Genomic DNA, 20,832 nt, shown 5'->3' with positions numbered 1-20,832 from the left:
TGCTTTGGTACCCTTGAAACGAATGTGGACTCCACTTGGAAAGGAGAACCACTGCTGTGCTTCTGAGTGAAGACAGGAGATCAGATTGTCCACTGGTTTTAGGCTGTGATCTTGCAGTAGGTACAGCCTTGTGTATCTCTGAGTCTGAGGCTCCTCGAGGCTACTGCCTGCAGAACTAGTGTCTGACTTGAGGTTTCGGAATACTTTTAAGTTGTGTCTCTTATTCTTGCATACAAATGTAGCAAGAGGAAAGGTCTGATTCTCAGGCCTTACGCAGTACAGCAGCAACAAATGTAGCAAGAGGAAAGGTCTGATTCTCGGGCCTTATGCAGTACAGCAGCAATAACTACAGTGGAGCTGTGTCTTTCACATATTTTAGATTAAAGAGCAGTCCTGTGATCCAGTATCTTGCAGCCTGCCCAACCTAGTAGTGAACACAAGCTCTGACAAAAAAACAAGCGATCCTGGTCATGTAACATCACATCCTACTCTGGTGTGGAGGGAAGTCAGCAGAGCTAAACTTGGATGCCATCAGCTGAGGGACGTGGACATACGTTTTGCTAAATATATGTGCTCATATTTTTGCTCAGGTCTAGGCTGTGTAATATCATGTGATAGACCCAAATGCCCCTGATAACATTTGGTGAAAAACAGAAGAAAAGAGCTTACCATGATAATAAAAATTTGAGAGTTTCAAGGGACTCTGTCTTAATCCAGCTCAGAAGTTTTTGGATCTGGGTTTACAACTGGGGCTGTCACTGTACAGAGCTATAAATAGACACGTCATTTCTGTGGGAGATCCAAACGGTGTCATGCAGATTCAGGAAATAAATCACCATATGACTTTGTTTCACTACACTTTTGCTCTGTAGCCCATCTCCCAGGGGATCACTTACGATTTCAAAATCTCAAGAGCCTGTATTTAAACCAACCTGCCAGATAAAAGCTCCTTCATTTCCTTCTTATTAATGGTCTTCGCATGTAATCTGATGCGTGTGTATAGAGAGCGAGCATGGTAGAAACCAATGTTACATTTAGCGATGCTACATTGAGGTGGGGAGCTTCTTGTTTTCAGTCTCGCTCAGGAGAGGGGGAGAGGGAACGTGGTCTCCCTCCACATTGTGAGTGTGATCCCTCTGCCATAAAGGGAAGACTGGAACCTAAAACTGGAATGAATAAGACCAGGGGGCACTTGCTTTTTTAAACATTGCACATTTAGACTGAGTAATAATCTCTCATTTTAGTTGCCTTGTATGAAAGACATTTGAGCAATAGATAGGTGTCCTGAATATGCTCAGTAGTTGTTAGGGAACAGTTCAAATTCCTAGATATGGGTGGTTAAGGTCAAGACAGGCAATAGTTACTCTGTTTATCAGTATCAAGCTTGTACTGATTTATATTTCATGCACGTGAGAGATGTGAGCTTTATACAAGTTAGGAAGGGAACAGAGAGTAGTTCACTACACCACCACTTCTGAAATAATTGACTTTGTAATGTGGTTATTTGCACATGGAAAAAGGCTATCATGGTCATCTCTAGGTGTCTTAAATACATTGCTGTCTCACTCCCAGCATTTGATGGTGGCATCATGGAAACGGTATGCCTGATTTGGGGAGATATTCTGTTCCTGATCCTACAAACCAAGTTGAGGAGGGCTCTGTCCACATACAGGGATGAGCCTCCTTGGCACAGATCACAAGAAAACAGGATCAAAAGCATTGGGCTGTATAGGAGATGGTACATATGAGGTGCTGGTAGTTCCAAAGAAATGCTCGAAGCTCCTGAAGCATGTCTAAAATATATTATTTTTTGTGATGTGCACAGAATACATGGTTTGAAATTCTCAAAGGAAAGCAGTCTGCAACTGCGAGATGCTACCAGCTGGGTTGGCTTTCATTACCATTCTGCAATACTGCTGCCATTTCAAGCTCCTGCCAATAAATTTTTGTTTGAAACAGTCTTCTCTTTATGTAATCGTTCAAAATTAAAATCTACGTGGAGAGAAAACAGCTCCTTAAGTGGGAGGGCCAAGAATGAGTCCTGAGGCAACTGTGGCTGATAAAGTTAAGACCCTGTAAACGGTAACCAAAAAATGGCAGCTGTCCAGCCTGCCCTGCTTTTGGGCTTGGACTTATAATATTTGACTTGTTTTCTCAGAAGAATAAAAAGAGCAAGTGTTGATGAGACCCATTTAATTGCAAATTATTCCCCCCTCCCCTTCTTCCACCTACAGGTGATATGGTTTGCAAAGATACAGTTTTCTTTGTGCTTATTCCTGAAAATTCCACTCTGCAAGCCAAATTTCCTTTTACTACCACAGCAGCAGTAGTAGTGTTAGAACCATATGAAAAGCTTTGATGGTGGTGGTGATGTTTTTGTAGTTGGGGTGAATTTTATCTAAAATGGAATGGTAATAAAATGAGGGGTTGAGACCTATATTATATGTTTCTAATGGAGCTACATACAGGTACAGTTGTGACTTTCCTTATAATATATGTATGCTGGTAGGTGAAGGAATTACTGATTCATTATTTAAGTGCTTCTGTCATAAAATAATGATTTATAGCTTTTCTTTTGTAGGTCCACTTCTTACTGGTTACAAAATAGACTGACAGTCCATGGGTCTGGAGATGCATGCGCTCTCATTGCTATAGGAAAGTAATTAAAGGCAGAGGGTGAAGAGTCTTTTCCCTATTCAGAGACCTCAGAAAGGCATGAATCCTAGTATGCCTACATGAAAGCAGTTTCTGAAACTTGCAGGTTTTCCTCACAGGTCACTGAAAACAAAGTGTAATTGCTTTGGAGTCAAAATCTCACAGCTCTGCTGGAATCGTAACATTCTTAGGCAAAGAAATCATAAACACAAGGAATTTAAGCTTCTTTTCTGGCATTGTTCCTCATAAGAGGTTTCTCTTAGGACCTCTTGGCCTCACATTGTTGAGTTCCACTTTTATCTGTAATGTTGGCGTATTTTCCTGGTATCTTACACCAGGTTAGGTTTTTGCTGACACAGGAAATTCAACAGGATCGCTGTGTAATGGATGATAAGTCTTCATTCTGAAAAATGTCAGGCAGAAGTGTTTGTGAGAAGTGGAACAGCAAACCCAACAAACATATGCCCCTAGCCTGCGAGCCATTGTAGCGTGTGTCTGATCTTGTTGGTATTTAATGAGATACTTCAAAGTAAAACCTCGCTATAAGCGTTTGTAGAATTGGGGTCTCAAATTCTATTGCCTGTCCTTGTTCAGAGGGCATAGAATTCCTCTTTTTCCTATAAAGATCATACAGCATCTATCATTAACAGCTAATCTGTCTTTCTCTTGTTTCAGGGAACAGTATTGAAAAATGGCACGGAAACCTTTGAAGCCTGGGAGGATCCTCCACCACCAGTCTACATGCAATTCTACTTTTTTAACGTGACAAATCCTTTAGAAGTGCTTCAAGGCGATACTCCTCTTGTAGAGGAAATAGGGCCGTACACCTACAGGTAGGACCATTTCACCATTTTCACATTTCACTAAACCTGGTCTGCATAAGGAAGCCAAGAAATGGGATCCAGAACGCTTGGGATCCCATTCTAGGAGAAGACCTAGCTGTTGATGTGGGAGTAAAAGTTTATTCAAGGGAGCATGGTCGTACACCACCCAGACAGTACAACTAGACTGACACTTGGAGAACCTGCAATCAGTTTCAGATTAAGCCAGTGACTTCTCTCAGATTTTGGGCAAGATTTTGCTTGTCTACTGCTGTTCCTCAGCTGCTGAACACAGAGGAAGGTGTTTGCATCCTGGCCTACAGTCTTATGAGAGAAAAAACAGTTGGGTGATGTTTGAGAGTCTGGGCAGAGGAGTGTTGCATAAAAGCATGATTCATATGTTCGCTCAGAAATTAGTTCCTAGTTGAAAGTTGCACAATTCACATCAGTAAAAATGTATCCAGAAAACCAGTTAAGAGAGTGGTGCTACAGGAGTCTTCTTCATCCAGCCCTCACTATAAAACCTATTTAGATTCAGACATATCTACCATTTTTACAGACAAATGGACTTACTAAGGCCATGTGCAGTGTTGGAGCTTATCCAGCCTCTGGATAAGGAGCGTGGATAAGTTCATGTGGATCTACACACTGAACAGTCTGAGTCTGCTGCATGTGGAGAGATTTTAAAGTCACCTTACAAATGAATTTTCCTTTAGAGCTTCATTCTGCTCTGCTGCGTGCAGCAATGTAAACCAGGAGCAGTCCTGTGGCAGGAGGCGTTACAGTCTTTGAAGTTACGGAGGAATGAGAACGTCAGCAAAAAGGTTGCTTTGTCATTGTCAGTCTCACTTCTGGTCACACACACTCATTCAGACTGGGCATCCGCTCAGTGCCAGGAGGAGTTGTCTTTACCTAAGCTGCAAAATGATCAGAATCTAGTTGTTAGTATTTGAAAAAAATACTGTAGAATAAAAAAGGGAGAGCCTTTGTGGTGGCTTGGTCTCTGCAGTATGCCCTCCTGTTTCTTCCCTCCCACACCTCAGCTTTGCTTTACTCTCTGCCATCAATCTTTTCCCCTATCACCTCTGTTTCACTACTGTGTCTGTTTAGCCTTGGCAAAGTACATGTGGTACTTTGGGAAAATACTTTATTTAGATAAACCAGTAGAGCTGGAGAAAAGATACATAAGCTTTCAAGTTCTCAAGCTTTTCTTCAGGTCTCTGTAGTATAATGCTGATAGTCAGCAGCAGATTCTCTCCGTCAGGAAGGTAAATAAGGCCAGCTCTAGGTGTAATAGAGCTACATGAAACCACATAGGCGCATGTTTTTCTGCACCCTGTACTCAAACCCCTTTGCTAGCTTCTTTTTTTCCCCTTTCCTTAGCTCCGAGTGTCTTCTGGGTGTCACGCATAGCCCGGTTTGTGAAGCTGCACCTTATCCATGAACGCGTTCAGTGGGATGGATGGGGCTGGTGGTGTAGCTGGCTGGGTTGGTCTGTGCCCAAGGGGAGGCCCAGCCTGAGCTGCTGGTTTGTGGCTTGCTGGCAGAGCCTTCCCTTGCAACGCGGACCACAGGCTGGCTGCGAGCGGGCCAGGCGATGCAGGCTCTCCCTGAATTGTTTACGGCGATGTGAGGGAGGGAGGCTGCGCGTTCCAGCGCTGCCTGTTTCACTTGCTTCTGGCTTGTTTGGTTAGCCTCATGTTGACATGTCTGAACAGGATTCGATTGTGCTGTGCTCTGTCTGATAGAATAAAGAGGAATGTTAGAAAGTGCAGTGCTCTTTTCCAGCAGATTCTTTAATCCTTTCCTAGCTGTGACTGTAGCAGACTGTCAGCAGTGGGTGGGGGAAGAGAGGAGGCATGTGGGAGGAGAGATAGAAGGAAGGGATGTTGCAGACATACTGCATGCTCGAGCCAGAGAGTAAATACCAAGTGTGCCTCAGAGGCCCCATGTAGCAAAGCATTAAAGGCTCATTTAGGTTTACCATGTGGCAGAACACTTAAAATGCCCCAACATGAAGTGCATGGCTCGGTGTTTTTGCAAAACGGGGTATTGGGGATAAAGGCTGGAAGTGAACTGGCCCAGACAAGCAGAGGAAAAAAATCTGATGAGTGGCAGAGCGAAGGTGGAGCAGCTAAACAGAATCTCTTCCTGCATATTCTTCCTGCAATTCATAGTTTTGGCCAACCGGGTTAGCACAGAGGTAGATTCTGTAACAAAAGTACAGTAGTGCTCGTGTTTTTAATCCTGGAAGTTGAAGTTGCAGGATATAAAATAATTAAGTATAAAAATAATTAATTATAAAGTGCAAGGTGCTTATCAGCCCAAGCCTGCTGAGTCCCAAAGAACACTTGAATATTGTCTGGTCTTGCACACATTTACAGCTTTTTGTCTGTAACATCTGCGATCCTCCTACTCATATCCCTAATCAGGGAGTATTACTTTCTTCTCTGGCCCTTTTAGAGTTGGAGAGGCTTCTCAGGTTAACTCTGGCCTATTTTAGGGAAGGCACTTCACAACTGTCCGTTTCCATCCCCTCAGTTCAAGCCCTAGGGTATAGAGTGCTGTACAAGAAGCTCTTGCCAAATCAGTCTGGAAGTGTTGCCAGACCAAAATATTCCTAGGTGGGAGGGATGCTGAAGAGTGGTAGATACGCTGTTTGTGTAAGGAAGATAGGAAATGGTTGGTTTCTAACAAGAATAGTTTCACGGGCCTTTCCAGTTTGCTTTAAATTTGAAAGACTGCACCAGAGTAATACAGCCTGTCATGAAGCTGCATTGATGGATCTAGTGCAGCTAGGATAGGATCTAGGATCTGAAATGAATGAAAAACATCATAACACAGGGTCTTGCAGAATAATTCACCTTCACATCTTCGGACTTAAAATTTACACAGGAAGCAAAGCAATGTAAAAGTCAACGAACTCTTGAGTGAATGTAGATTTATGAAATACAGTGCATTTCCCTTCATGGGTACGCCAAAAGGATCACGCCACGAGCAGACAACCTGCTGTTTCCCTTTTTGAGTTTGCTGACGACACATATGTAGCTTATATTGAGCCTGAGTCAGCCAGTTCTGCAGAATTGTATGTTTCTTTTTTGTAAAATGGTAGTAGCGATGGACTGAATTATGGTTATGAGATGTGTTTCAGGGTAATTAAGGTCTGACTTCCTCATCAGGCTGGCGAGCAGCATTTGATGTTTCTTGCCAATTGCAGTTGTTCGTCAGCAATCCTGAGTTTTATGCTGCTTGTCTGGGTGAGTTACAAGACAATAACAGAAACAGCCTCCCAGACCATGAGTAGTTCGCTGCAAAAATCTAGTTTAATTTGTGTCATGTCTAGGATTCCTGCCTGAGAATTAAAGGAGAAGAGCTGAAATGAGGCCTCTTCTGTGGTTGTGTCACATGTAAGCCCAGAATTCCTAGTGCAAAGTACTTTGGAGCCAGCAGAAAGATTCTGGTAGATTTGTAGGTCAGGTTAATGAGACTTGCATGAAGTCTGCATCTTGTTCTGCCTGGCAGTGAATTTTGCCTGCAGCAAACAGTCAAAAGTTTCATTTTCAGATTGTACTTCAAGGCCAGTCACATATGTAGTGCCTCTAAATCCTTTTGTACTCTCTAAAATTGTTCTTTTTCCTTGGAGGTTTTTAAAGATGAGGCAAAAATATAAAGTTCACTTAACCCATGGGGTGGCATTTTTGGAAGCACCCTGTGAGGTCTGATTCAGTTTACACTGACACAAAGGTGAGTTCTGTTGCTGACAGCAGCAGTAGCAAAAATGAATCTACCCCTAATGAACTGAAAATCCCACCCTTTATGTGCTTAAAGCAGTAGAATAGCCATAAGTTAATTGCAGTTCATGTTATGTGTACTTGTTTAACTTGATTAGAGAACAAACTCTCCTGTTTTTCAGAGAATACAGGCCAAGAGTGCACGTTCAGTTTTTGGACAACGGTACCAAAGTATCTGCTCTGAATCCAAAGACGTACGTATTTGAACCTCAGAAGTCCATTGGAGACCCTGAAGTGGACCTGATTAGAACAGTTAATATTCCTGCAGTGGTGAGATCTCTTTCATTTCTGCTTGGAAATCACCCTAACACACTTTATAACTAGCAACTTGTTGCCTTATGCTGTCTCTCGCTTTGTGGTAGATAAATGTGATTGAAGAACGAGAGAGGCAGCTTATGGCCGGGGCAGATACTGCATCCAGTTTTGGTTTGGACTGTTGTGGGTTTTTTTTATTAGTTCCTCCCTCGCCATATGCCTCTGTAGTGTCAGCGCCTCACTCTTGCACCGAGAGCTGACACACACTTCAGAGATGAGCAGAAATCAGGCTTGTTGAGTTTCCATGAGTAAGTGAAACTAGGGAATTAGTGATGTCAAATGCATAAGAGGAACCCTGACTTTTGAAAGAGAAAGATTGGAAAGCCTGGGGTTGTTTTTGTCAAAATTGCAAAAGTTGCCTCCAAGTCTGCATCTCAAACTGAAAAGAAAAAAATTATAGCAGAGGAGTCTCAGATACAGCTGAATGAAAAGGTGCTTTCAGAACAAAATTAATGTTAAAACATGCACCCCCAAACTGTGTTAGGTGAAAGTACTCTGCAAAGAAAGCCTCATTTTGGTGATCAGAGGCAGACCATTATTTTTGGTCTCATACAGGGGTAGTTTGAGAACAAGCAAATCTAAAGCTGTTGTCTCTTCCAAAGGAAATTAAGCTGTACTAAAATACTTGTTGGTTGTGTAACTAAGCCTTTACTCCCTGTACTAGTTTAATTGACTTCAGTTAGAGAGTACATTCATTTCTACTTTTTCCCCAGCATTTCCAAAAATATCTTGTCTGATTTTATGAATGAATACATAAATGCACTGTATATTGTAGTAGATAGGACTCAACTTACTAGAAGTTGCAAACAATACAGTCACTGTATTTACAATTCCTCCCAGGCATTTGAGTGGTGGTAAGCATTATCTCTTGTCCAGATTTTTGACTGTGATGTACTGTAACAGGCAGTACGAGAAGAACTACAGGTTGGTTTGCCCAAAGAATAGTCCCTTCTTTTGTTTTTGCTTTTTTAAAGACATGTTGTAAAATCATTTGTCAGCCAGAAAGGAAATAAATCTTGATATTGTTTGCATTTTGGAGAAAAGTCTATCTTTTTTAAAATGGCTTTTAAAAACATAAACCGTAACTTTCTAAGGATGAAATTCAAAGCACATCTCCAGCTGTAATGTACTTGTGAAATTCAGGCTGTTTAGAAAGCGGGTTTGCACATTTCACTTAAAATCCATTCTTAAGACTGTGGCGGTTAATGCCATGGGGCTGAGCTGGTTGTGTGCCAGTGCCAGGCTGAACGGGAATCTGCAAGAGCCCATCCCCATGGGAGGAAAGCTGAAGAACCTGTTAGCCCGCCCATTACTTGCCACGAGTGGAAATAATGAAACTGAAAATACAATTGAAACATGTGCAATGCTGAAAGTATGTTTGTGTGTCTGTGTTTGTATGCAGCTGGTATTATTTTTTCTACAATAAATCTGACCTTTGCTCCCTTATTGCAATCCCTGGCAGACTGCGATGGAGTGGACCAGGTCAACGCCTCTTCAGTTTGCCACAGAGGTGCTGCTGCTTCTGTACCAAGAATCCCTGTTTACAGTTCGCACTGTTCATGAATTACTGTGGGGCTACAAAGACAGGCTCCTGTCAACCATTCATCTTTTGCATCCTGAGATTGATCCAGTATTTGGTCTCTTTAATAAGGTAACTGGTATGCAAGACTTTCTGATGCTTTAAACGGGGAATGATGTCATTGTCAGCCAGTTGCGAAGGATGTGCCTGGTCTGAGACCAGGAGCTAGGCTGCAGGGATAGCAAAAGGCTCTTCCCTCTATATTGTGGCTGTATCTAGGCACTGGCTGGTAGCACAGCTGTGAGTGTTTTATCTGGCTTCTCTTTACGGATAAGCTTTCCAAGGGGAAACCACTCCACTATTGCCTGTGCTCACTTGAAGAACGTGGGCTTTGCGGGGCTGGTTGTGCAAACTACCAGAAAAATTTCCTGACCAATTTCCTTAGTAATTGATTGAAATAGCATGTTATTTCTGTGCTGGAGCCATTACTGGCTTCCACAGTGTTTCTGGTTGCATGTCGTTTTGGGCTGTGAGGACTCTTCCTTTCTTGGAGATGATCTGCAGTGCTCAGTTTATTTTCTGTGGATTTATTTTTTTGATAAGGGCTGTTTTTTCAGGGGCAAATTTTAAAGGAAAAAAAGGCTAATCTAATGTTTTATTTCCTTCACTTGGGAGGTGTAAGAATCTAGCCCAGACACTTCCACCTCATTTATATTCAAGGTGGAGTTCAATGAATTGCACTTAACCTCAGGGGGAGTCCATCACTCCTAGGGTGGATTTGAAGCGATGACAGCTTAAACTCCGGCCACCCCATTGTAGTTACCAGCCAGGTGTTACAGAATGAGTGGAGTGATTAAAAACTGATGTATCTTTGCAGATGAATGGAACCGATGATGGAGAGTATGTTTTCCTAAGTGGGGAAACGAACTACCTTAACTTCTCAAGGATTGTGGAATGGAAAGGAAAAGAGTAAGTTTTTCAGTGTGGTGTGGCCTCTGTCAAAATCTGCCCCTTTACACATTTTGGATGAACATAAGTGTTGTTTACAAAAAAATGGTCCTTTTATTCTGAGGATGGCGGTAGCTCTTAGCTGTAGCTTCAGACCAGCGCCCCAGTATTTGGTGTGTGTCATATAACTGTGAAAGAAAGACAGCCCTGGCCCTTAGAGAGCAGCCTGCTGTGAATGCTCACCTCTGAACCCCTGACTGCCCCTTGGCAGAGCTGACCCTCTTTCCACTCCCTCCTCATCTGTCCTAGCCACCTGTGGGGACAGACTATTCCCGCATCGACACAGCCAGTGTTCCCAGACACCACGCTTCCTTACTGCTCTGTACCCAGAGCCAAGGCTGGGACAACTTGGTCCCTTGAGAACTTGAACTCTTTTCAGTGGTGCCCAGCGACAGGTTAAGGGGCAACGGGCACAACCTGAGACTCAGGAAGTTCCACCTGAACACGAGGAAGAACTTCTGTACTTTCAGGGTGGCAGAGCCCTGGCACAGGCTGCCCAGAGAGGCTGTGGAGTCTCCTTCTCTGGAGATATTCAACGCCTGCCTGGACGTGATCCTGTGCAACTTGCTGTAGGTGACCCTGCTTTGGCAGGGGGGTTGGACTGGGTGATCTCCAGAGGGCCCTGCTAACCCCGACCAGTCTGGGATTCGGTAACTTGTGCCTGGGTATCTAACACCTCTTCAGTGGGCAGCCTGTGTTACAAAGAAGCCAAAGGTGGACTACCTAAAGCATCCCTCTCCCATCAAACAAAACATCTGCCAGCATTTACATATATGGGAGGAACTCTTGCAGACCTATTCGCACTTGCCTGGCACCAGTTTAAAGAGACTATAGATGCAATCTAAACCCAGTTTATTCCCCTTTTTTGTTAGCAGAGCTGAGGCAAGAAGACTTAGCACTGTGCAGGTCTGATTCTCGTTTACTTAGACCATGAACTGGCGTCACCTGACCACCGCTCAGAGATCTTTTAACCCTTATTCTCTTTGCTTCGTTTTCTTCAGGTCATTGAGCTGGTGGACAACAGAGACATGTAACATGATCAATGGAACAGATGGGACATCCTTTCACCCGCTGATTAGCAAAGATGAGAACATTTATATCTTTTCTTCTGATTTCTGCAGGTGAGGAGAAGAAAATGTCGCTCAGACTTTAAAGCAGAGCATTTACATCCATTCCTCTTGAGGTTTCATGTTAGGCTGGTGTTTTTCCTCCCGTGATTTTATTTAACAGTATGAGTGTTCTGCATTTATTCATGGTATGACGGATGGGAGAGTTACACCAAAAAAACCCCAATCTGCCTCAAGTTAAGGACGTGCTATTTCAAAATAAAGTGAAAATTTGGAAGATGACTGGAAAGACAAACTGGACTGCCTTGCAAGGCTAGTAATGAGGGGAATGGAAGGACTTACATGAACCTTGCCCGAAGCTTCTTTCCTCCAAAATCTTCCTCTGTGCCCTGCTTTTTTAGAGAACCCAGATTGCCCTCTTCAGTGATTCAGGACTTGACATAATGCTGTTTGAAATGCAACAAGATACAGAAAATCTTGGCATTGCCTTCCTTATGTTCTGCTTTGTCTTCTCCCTTGCCCATTTCCCTGTCTGTGAAGAACAAAATCGATCTGAAATTCTCTATTTAAATCAATACAGATGTGTGTTATGCTAAAGTCAGGACTTGCCAAATTATTCTGTCTTCCACGACTCTTCCTTTCCTTGTCCCTCTCAGTAGCATGTACCAGCACTGTCTCACACAACACACCATAGCAACACGGGGACCAGAGTGAGACCCTGAAATGCTGAAGGCAGGCATCAGTGTCCGTGGACCAGCACAGCTGGTGGAGGATCGTCTATTTTGTGCAACAGCAGAATGACAAGATGTGTATTTGCTGATCAAAAGCCTATTAAATTTAATATGGAAGATCATAGGAATGGGCTTAAACCAAACCTGTAGCTTACTGCAAACTTAAGTAGATACACAGGCATCAGCAAAGAGACATCTGCAGCAAGTGTCAGTGTGTGCTCAAGACTAACAGGTCCGGGTCTGGCTTTTCCTCCTTGCAGATCTCTTTACCTGGTGTACGACAGCTCAGGAACTGTTGCAGACGTCCCAATCTACCGCTTTGTACCCTCTGCTATGGTATTTGCCAACACAACGGTTAACCCAGACAATGCTGGATTCTGTGTGCCACCAGGAAACTGCCCTGGCACCGGTGTCCTCAACGTCAGCGTCTGCAAGCAAGGTATGTTACGACGCAGTGGAAGCACACTGGAGGGACATCAGTGGGGAACATATTTCTCCTTTGTATCTGAAATATGTGAGGACAGTTTAGTGAGGCCCATAGGGTTATGACTGTGCTCAGTAAATTAGCCACCAACAAGTGATCGTTCAGTTGTGAAATGCAGTAGTGATCTGAGGGGATGTTCCTGTCAGATGCTGTCTGCTCCAGCAATGATTTAAATCAAGGAATCAGAAGGAAGTACCGGGATCGCTACTGAACAGCTTGGGCATTTATCGTATGCTCTTACCCAGGTAGCTGTCACATCCGAGTAGTTGAATGAAAACAGTGCAAAAGACCAGCATGCAGGCTTGAGACATGAAGCCGTGCTGATACTGCACAAGGGAAAATGTGGCTTGTTCTGAAGACAGGGAGTCAGTGCTGATTCTGTAGCTCCAGAATGGACTTTTCTTTTCACTGTAAATGGCACAGTGGCAAGAGTTTTGAGGTCCTTGGAGACTTCCTCGAATCCCGCTCTGCCTTTTTTAGGTGGTGACTTTCTGTGTTTTCACATTCCAGGTGCTCCAATATTTCTATCAGCTCCACATTTTTACCAAGCAGATCAGAAGTTTATAGACGACATAGACGGCATGCATCCAAAAAAGGAATACCATGAGACGTTTCTGGACATTAATCCTGTAAGTGCAGCCTTTTTTAAAGGGTTATAGAGGTGAAACCAAGCATGTGGGTTTAGGTCACCTTCTTGGATGGTGTGTATCAACATAGTCCCATTGACCTCAAGGAAGCTGTACTAGTTTATGTGTAATGGATCTATTTGTATTTGCTTGTATAGAGCAAACTTTGCTGGATAGAAAGAATTAAAATACCTTTCCCATTGTTCCTGTGCAATTAGAGGTGCCATCAGACTGGTAATGATGAGGAGTTAAAATATTTCTTAGAAGCAGATGAGGCTACTTTTCCTATTCACCCTGCCATCCCAACCATTTGAGTGTTATCTTGACTGTGTTTTCCCCAAGCTGAAGAAGCTAGGCATGTGGACAAAGACAGCAAGTCAATAAAGATTCAGTGGATGTTGGACTCAGTTTAGATAGTACGAAGTCGTGAGAGGAGAGATACAGAAGTGTGGTGATTATGTCTTTCGTGGAAGTTTACAGACTTGTTGGTATTCTCACTGTGAAATGTCAGAAATAAAGGGAGCTTGCAACTAATGGCCTGTGGTTTTACCCTTGTGGTTTAACTCTGGTAGGCAGCTAAGCACTACACAGCTGCACACTCACTTCCCCCCAAGCAGGATGGGGGAGATAAATCAGAAGGATAAAAGTGAGAAAACTCAGGTTGAGATAAAGACACTTTAATAAGTAAAAAAAAAAAAGAAACCAAAACAAAAAAAATCAAATGAAAAACCAAAGAGAAACAAAACCAAGAAAAACAAGTGATGCAAAAAAATCCCTGTTGGTCACCACCACAGAATCACAGAATTGATTTGGTTGGAAGAGACCTCTGGGATCATCGAGTCCAACCTTTGCCCTAACACCACCATGTCAGCTAGACCACGGCACTAAGTGCCACGTCCAGGCTTTCCTTAAACCCCTCCAGGCATGAGGACTCCACCACCTCCCTGGGCAGCCTGTTCCAACGCCTGATGACTCTTTCTGCGAAGAAATGCCAGTCCAGCCACTCCTTGAGTAACAGCAGCTCTGGCAAACTTCTGCCCCCAGTTTTTCATTGCTGAGCATGATGTCATATGGTATGGGATACCCCTTTGGCTGGTTTGGGTCAGTTGTCCTGGCTGTATCCCCTCCCAGCGTCTTGCCCACCCCCAGCATGCTCGCTGGCAGGGCAGTGTGAGAAACAGAAAAGGCCTTAAGGCTGCGTAAGCACTGCTCAGCAATAACTAAAGCATCCATGTGTTATCAACCTGTTTTCAACACAATTCCAAAACATAGCCCAATACCAGCTACATGAAGAAAATTAATTCTATCCCAGCTAAAACCAGTACAACGCTGATCTCTACATCCACACAAAGGAATGTAGGTTGAGGGAACGAGCAAAAGCATGACCTGCCTAATTTACAGAAACAGAGTACTCTGACTCATCAAGCTGTTACGTGTTGCTAAAGCAGGGGGAAATTGCATAGTTCCTCTTCAGGTGTAGTGGAGACGCTGCTTGGTGTCTGGTTTGGTGCCAGATTCTTCCTGTTACCCTGCTGCTACTTACCCAGCATTTTTTGTACTACCATAAAATGAGCTCTGCACCTCCCCGCTCCCACCCACTCTCCAGACTAAATTTTGCTGCTTGAATGCGGAAAATATTCCTGTGCATGCAACTGCAACTCTCACTGTGGTACTGGCATTACTGTGAGAAGTGTTTCACGCTCATTATCTCTGTGGCCTAATGCTCCCATTGACTGTGGTCAGTATCTGGTTTTCAGCCTTTAGAAAGAAAGGTTTGTCTTGTGGCTGAGATTGCAGAGTCTCTGCAACAGCACTCAGAAACCAGAGCAAAGAGCTGTAGGTGGTAGCCTTTTCCACAACTACAGCTGGATCTGGAAGAAAGGGGATTTCTGTAGCCCAGCTGTAAGTTTGCACAGCAGGATGGCACCCTTAACTTTGTTGCAACCTCTTCACATCTCCTTAATTAGGAGGCAGGCTGGAATGTAGGTATATGAGTTAGAGGAGTATTTTGGTGAAGGAAAATAAACAATAACCCTAAGTGGGTCTCGTCTTGCCTTTATAAAGTTCCTATTATTTCACGTTTACTTTTTTTGTTTTTAAACACTGATTTCTTTTATTCCCCAGCTGACAGGGCTTGTCCTGCAAGCAGCCAAGCGGATGCAGATCAATGTTCACATCAGAAAATTACCTGAATTTTTGTAAGTGTTCTCTGCTGCCAGGTGGATCTCTCAGTTCTGATTTGATATTCAAAATTGATTTGTCTGGAGTGTTCAGATGGAATATTGGTTGGAGAGAGCAAGTGAGAGAGAGACAAATCCAGTCAAGTCTCAGTTACAAGTGGCAGTATCCTCTCTTCTCACAGATGAAGTAGATTTTGCAGTTCCATCTGCAGAGTAAAGACAGTACTCAAGAAAAGCAAGATGTTGTGGACAGGTTAGACGTGGTGCTTGTGGTGGCATCAGTCATATCACACTGGTTGGTTTGCTCAGAGAGAGGGTCTGCCACAGTGGAGTGCAGCTGGAACTCGGACACTGGCTAATCACTGCCGTGAGAACATACCATTCTACTCTTTACAGCTTTTAGGAGACAAAAATATTGCAGTTACCATCATTTCTCAGCAGTGGTCACATGAAAACCAAATGAGAAGGCATGACCCCAGACAGGGCTGCCCATGCCTTCCCCTGCCAAGCGCAAAAAGTAGACCAAGTGGTACGTCTGGCAACAGCAGGCAAGTCCTACCTAAAACACAGGAGGGAGGGCTTATTTGATCAGGTAGAGAGAAGTATCTTGCCTGTGACTGCATTGGTATGATAAAGAGAAATCTTTGTACTGCAACTTTGGCAGTCAGTACAATCCTGCAAATGGGAACAGTGTACAATCCCAGGTAACGTGTGAGTAAAATGCCCCATTTCTTCTTTGTTGCAAGTGGGTTCTGCCTGGTTTTCTGCGTGTTCCGGTTTGAGGGGCATGTCCCCAAACTGCAGCTCAGTTCTGCAGAAAATACCATTCCCTTCATCTTGTGTCTTTCTGATATGTTGATTTACTTGTCACTTATGCTGTGTGGTAGCTATTTTTCCTACTCAGCTTCTGAGCTGATGTTTATGGCACAGCTCTGCTATATATTATAACTAAAAATGAAGTATTCGATCTGCCTGATCCTCTTGGGAGAGTCGGTGATGTTTCTTCAGAATAGCACGACCTTGTTTTCTAGTGCTCAGGAGCTGTTACATTAATACAACTTATGCGTAAGCTGTTATTTCATGTATGCCAAATGTTGGGGGTTTTTTGCTGCTGTGCACGTGTTTCTTGGACAATAGTTTCTGTGTTTTACAAATATGAGTAACCTTCAACATCAGCTTAGCTTAGCATTCCTGTTGACTGGCACAAATCTGTCATTCAGTCAGTTATTAATGAGCCTCTTATGGATCCCTCTCTTTCTGTCTTCACCAAGTCCCAAAATATGCCATTGCTCCCGAAACAATTTATTTTACGTCTTGGAGATTGAGATTGTTCTACTCCAGTAGGGAGGTGAAAATCAACGATAAAAAGGAACAGCCCAGAGGTTTTTTTTAGGGACAGTTTCCTCTTTCATTGTTCTATTATAACCTGTCTTCAGAACCCTCAAGTTGAAAAGTTGCTTGTTTTGTTGGTTTTTAATTTTTTTTTTTTTAACACAGTGAAACAGGCAACATCCGAACGCTAGTTTTCCCAGTGATGTATATAAACGAGGTAAATATTTTTGTTATTTCTTTGCAGCATTGTGGTATGTTTATGCTTGCAAAAATACTGTCTTTGATCTAACCAGAAAAGAAAATGCTGTTTTCCTTGTTGTTTTATACAGTGATAGGTAGGAAGCCGTTGCTGTTTCTTAACTAACATCCTCCTGCTGTTTGTCAACCACAGTATTAAGTTCAGCCCTGCAAAACAGTCTCAGTCAGACAGTCCTTTGAATTTCAAAGGTATGGCCATGAGGAAAAGGGATGCTCAGATGAGGAGGCGGGAGTTCACAAGATCACATCTTTTTTTGAGCTGTCTTTTGTGACTATTCCTGTACTGTAGTTGGCTCACTGAATTAACTGGATTCAGGGAGGACTCTAGGGGACTAGTTTCGATGGCATACACCATTATTCCAGGCCTATATTATTCCATTCCTAAACTGAGAGTTAAAAATCACTGCTTTATTTTGAAGTGCAGACTAGATGATCCCTCTGGCCACGCAAGGAGAGCTAAGAATTCTTAGAGGGAAAGTATGTCAAGGAGCAGTGAAGCAGAGGTGGAGAGTTGTGGGAGTGTTGTTGCCCTACCCTTCACAAAAGTGAAGTGGTCTAGTATAAAGGAAAACAGAAATAAATCTTTTTTCTTTTTTTTTCCGCTCTTCATCTCTCTCTGCTCCAGAGTGTTCTGATTGATGAAGCATCTGCCAGCAAACTCAAGCATGTCCTGCTGGAAGCCAGTGTTGTAACTGGAATCCCCTTCATAATCATGGCTCTAGGAATTGTTTTTGGGATTGTTTTTATTGTGCTGGTGTGCAGGTCCCGTGGAGTAAGTGAAGAGGTAGGTAGCATTTGAATTTGACCTTGCTTACTGTACATCTGCCTGTATTTGATTTCCTTTTGGTTGATTTTACCTGTTCAGCATCTTTCTGCACACAAACATTTTTATATGTTGTTTTTGTTTAAAATGACCTTTCTAGGGAAGGGAAGTTTTAATAGACTCAGAATAAATGCACCAAAGCAAAGGAATGGAGCTAATGTAAGAAACATGGTAAGGCAGCTCGTATCTTCTGTGCCTAATTCCGTTGCCAACAGTAGTTAAAAAAAAAAAAAAAATCAGCCTGTCTAGAGGACCCTGAAGGATAAGATGTAAAAAGTCCACCATATTTGATGGACAGATTTAGTCACCGACAATCTGACAGTGTTCTCAGTAGAAACAATTGTGTGGTGCCCATTGATTATTTTTCAGAATCATCATGGCAAATTTATGGCCAAAGAACAGATGAATTTTACAGACAACAGCATGCAGAAAGCTGTATCCAGACAGTTCTAGTTTGTACGCTGATTTATGAAAAGTTCTGTCACAAAATGACATGCTGGCATAAGGTTGCTAGTCATGTTAAAAGCTGATGCCAAAATTGCAAGGCAATAGGCAAGGCAGTCGGGTTCAGATGAGACAAACTATGGATCTTTTGGTTAGAGAAGTAGACTGGGTACTCTAGTAGGCTGTTTTCCCCTTGTAGTTGCTGTGGTCATAGTGTAGTCTTGCTTGTATGGTGTTTCCTAAATACTGTCTTACAACAGTGTGAGGAAGCGCCCTCACGCCTACCTCCAGAGCACCCAGCCACACCGCGCGTATGCCTTGTCTTAGTCAGCAGGACCCATCTGGGTCAGCGGGTCCCACTACCATCACCTCCCGCCTCCAGTGCCATAGGGGTGTGATGGCAGTGGCAGCAGTGGCAGCACTTTGGGGGTGAGGTCTGCAGCCTCCTTTCCTCCAGCAGTGGCTTCGAGCAGCTCATCTTCGGCTCTCGGCTTCATTCTTGATTTTCTCTCTGGGTACCCAGGAAGCGTTTCATGAGCAGGTGCTCTCAGGATTGTACTTCAGATTCCTTTACAAGAGAGACTGGTACTTTTTCCTTTGAGCTTTTGAGCATCCTTGTGTTATTGGCAGGCTCAGCTAGAGAGTCAAAACTGTCCCATTGCCTGGGTTTTTTTCATTCCTGCCCCACCCTACATATATGGCTTCATACTAGCTCTCTTGGATGTTCTTGAACACTGCACAGGGATTAAAATGACAAAGGGACACCTAAATTCTGTGTTTTCCCTACCTTGCTTTTGTTGCTTTTCCTGCAAACAAAAGTAATTTAGCTAGTTATGGCTCTCCTTGTGATCCCCCTCCCACCAGGGTAGCTATGGCCTTCCGTCATCTGTAGGGTGCTACAGTGAGCCTGAGGTCCCTGCCCAAGCTGCCCTCCACCCTCTGGCACTGTTTTAGTGCAGTGCTGGTTCTCTTCCAGGAAATTGTACTTAGAAGTAGGAGCCAAGAGCTTTTTCCTTTCCTGTTTGGAGTCTCGGCAATCCAGCTTCCCCACTGTGGAAGCTCTCTCATGTGCCACATTTAACTTGCTCTGTTGCGATTTTTTCCTTTCAGAGTAGTGAAGATGAAAGGTCCCCACTCATCAGGACGTCTTAGTAGATTTTCTTTAACATGTGAGCTTGGAGAATAAACTATTAGAGCTGACCTAATACCAACTACCACTACCCAGCGTTGTCCACTGTGGAGAAACGATCATGTCAAGTATAACTTTTTGTGGTATAGAGATGGAAGAGAATCTGCACTGTCATCAAGGGAGGAGACTTTTCTTACCAGCTAAGTCACAACTTTAAAACTACATTTTAAAACTGCTTGAGATCCTGCTTTTTTCAACCCTGCACTCTCTTTGTACCTGCACTGACAGCCAAGACGATCATAACCGCTATATCAGCGAAAATAAAATGGCCTGGTTCATTACAGAAACGACACGGGTGAAATTTGCAAATGGCCTTAGGAGTGTGGGCTGCGAAGTACCATTGTGGAAACACAGCAGGCTCCTGTATCGCCCAGGAACAACAGACAATTTTGCTGTAGGCCTAGTATTGTCTTTTCTGTAAAATGTTGCGCGCTACTTATTACCAGTATGCACTGACTCTTTATTATTAATGTCATTGGTCCTTTCCACAAAACTGATTTGTACAACTAATCCAAAACACTGAGTGAAACTTTGTTAAGCATCTGTAGTTACCAGATAAAAAGAAGCCAATGATTTGAAATGTTTTCTGTACAGACCTCTTAACTGTTCTAACTCTGCACAGGATCCCATTGCATGTTAGCGATGCATTTATCCTTAAGGTTGTGGGTTTTTTCTTCAACTTAGAAAACACAACGCAACATTGTTCTTGATGGTGGAGGGTACAAAAATGGTGGTGTTCTTTCTCTGGTATTTGTGTCACAGCTATTAGCTGTGGTTTAATGTGAATGCAGCCTTGGCAGTTACATTTACTGTTAAGGGTAAAAGCACACCTCCATATTAAGGTATGTATAGGGCTTTGAGAAGTCATAACACTTTTTTTACTTGTCAAGTGGAAATGTGTTTTAAAGATCACAAAGTATTTTTTGCCCAATTAAAAGAATATCCTAATTGAGAAGTATTTCCATTAGCTCTAGATAGTGAAACATATTTTTTAAGTGTATTACTGTCTTCTAAATAGAGGCATTGGTTTTTGCATTGTTTTGGTTTGGGGTTTTTTTCCTAGCTGGTGATTTGTTCAACAGTTTTGTTCAGCTGGAGCCAGGAAGTTCATGGTAACTGCAGTTATTTATTATCTGCATTAGCTAAAAGCCGCTGGCACAGTCCAGGTTCCTCACACTATTGCAGTTGCAGCTTTGCCTCTTCCATGTGTTTGCCTCATCAGGCGGCCGGAGCCGGTATCCTAAACCTCAGTCGAGGAGCGGGACTCCGGTGGGACATTCGCCTGCCTGTTGCCTTGAGAACTGCGAGTGCGCGCCCAGGGAACGAGAAACTCATCACAACTTCCTACAGCCGTCGTCTCAGAGGAGCTGTCCTGGAGCAACCTTTCTGTTTGACCTCGTGGGCTGAAACTGTCACCTCTTTGCAACCCCCACCCCCCAAACTGTGGCTTTCGGGACGGCTAGGCTGAAAATAACACTCTGTGAAAACAGTGTGGAACTGCCTTTGCTCTGATTTTACCCAGATGCTGCTCTTGCCATGGTCTGGATGCCAGATACATTGTTGGAGTTACAGCCGCTTCAGTGCTTTTG

At 43.3% G+C, this 20,832-nt stretch overlaps 1 protein-coding gene across 1 annotated transcript; it reads left to right on the top strand.

The window, feature by feature from the left end:
• The first annotated feature begins 3,065 nt into the window (after window positions 1–3,065).
• On the top strand, window positions 3,066–19,611 carry SCARB2 (scavenger receptor class B, member 2). The gene is given in 13 exon segments (XM_009708939.1): window positions 3,066–3,134; window positions 3,136–3,172; window positions 3,329–3,488; window positions 7,390–7,537; window positions 9,045–9,233; window positions 9,979–10,070; window positions 11,111–11,230; window positions 12,168–12,346; window positions 12,902–13,020; window positions 15,142–15,215; window positions 16,695–16,746; window positions 17,413–17,571; window positions 19,165–19,611. Coding segments are annotated over 13 exon segments (1,440 nt in total). The 3' UTR covers window positions 19,207–19,611.
• The last annotated feature ends 1,221 nt before the right edge of the window (window positions 19,612–20,832 follow it).

Source organism: Cariama cristata, unplaced genomic scaffold, assembly GCF_000690535.1.
Source record: "Cariama cristata isolate BGI_N322 unplaced genomic scaffold, ASM69053v1 scaffold12031, whole genome shotgun sequence".
In the NCBI taxonomy this organism is placed as follows: domain Eukaryota; kingdom Metazoa; phylum Chordata; class Aves; order Cariamiformes; family Cariamidae; genus Cariama; species Cariama cristata.
The sequence above is the reverse complement of the archived record's forward strand: the minus strand, read 5'-3'. Positions and strand labels throughout refer to the sequence as shown.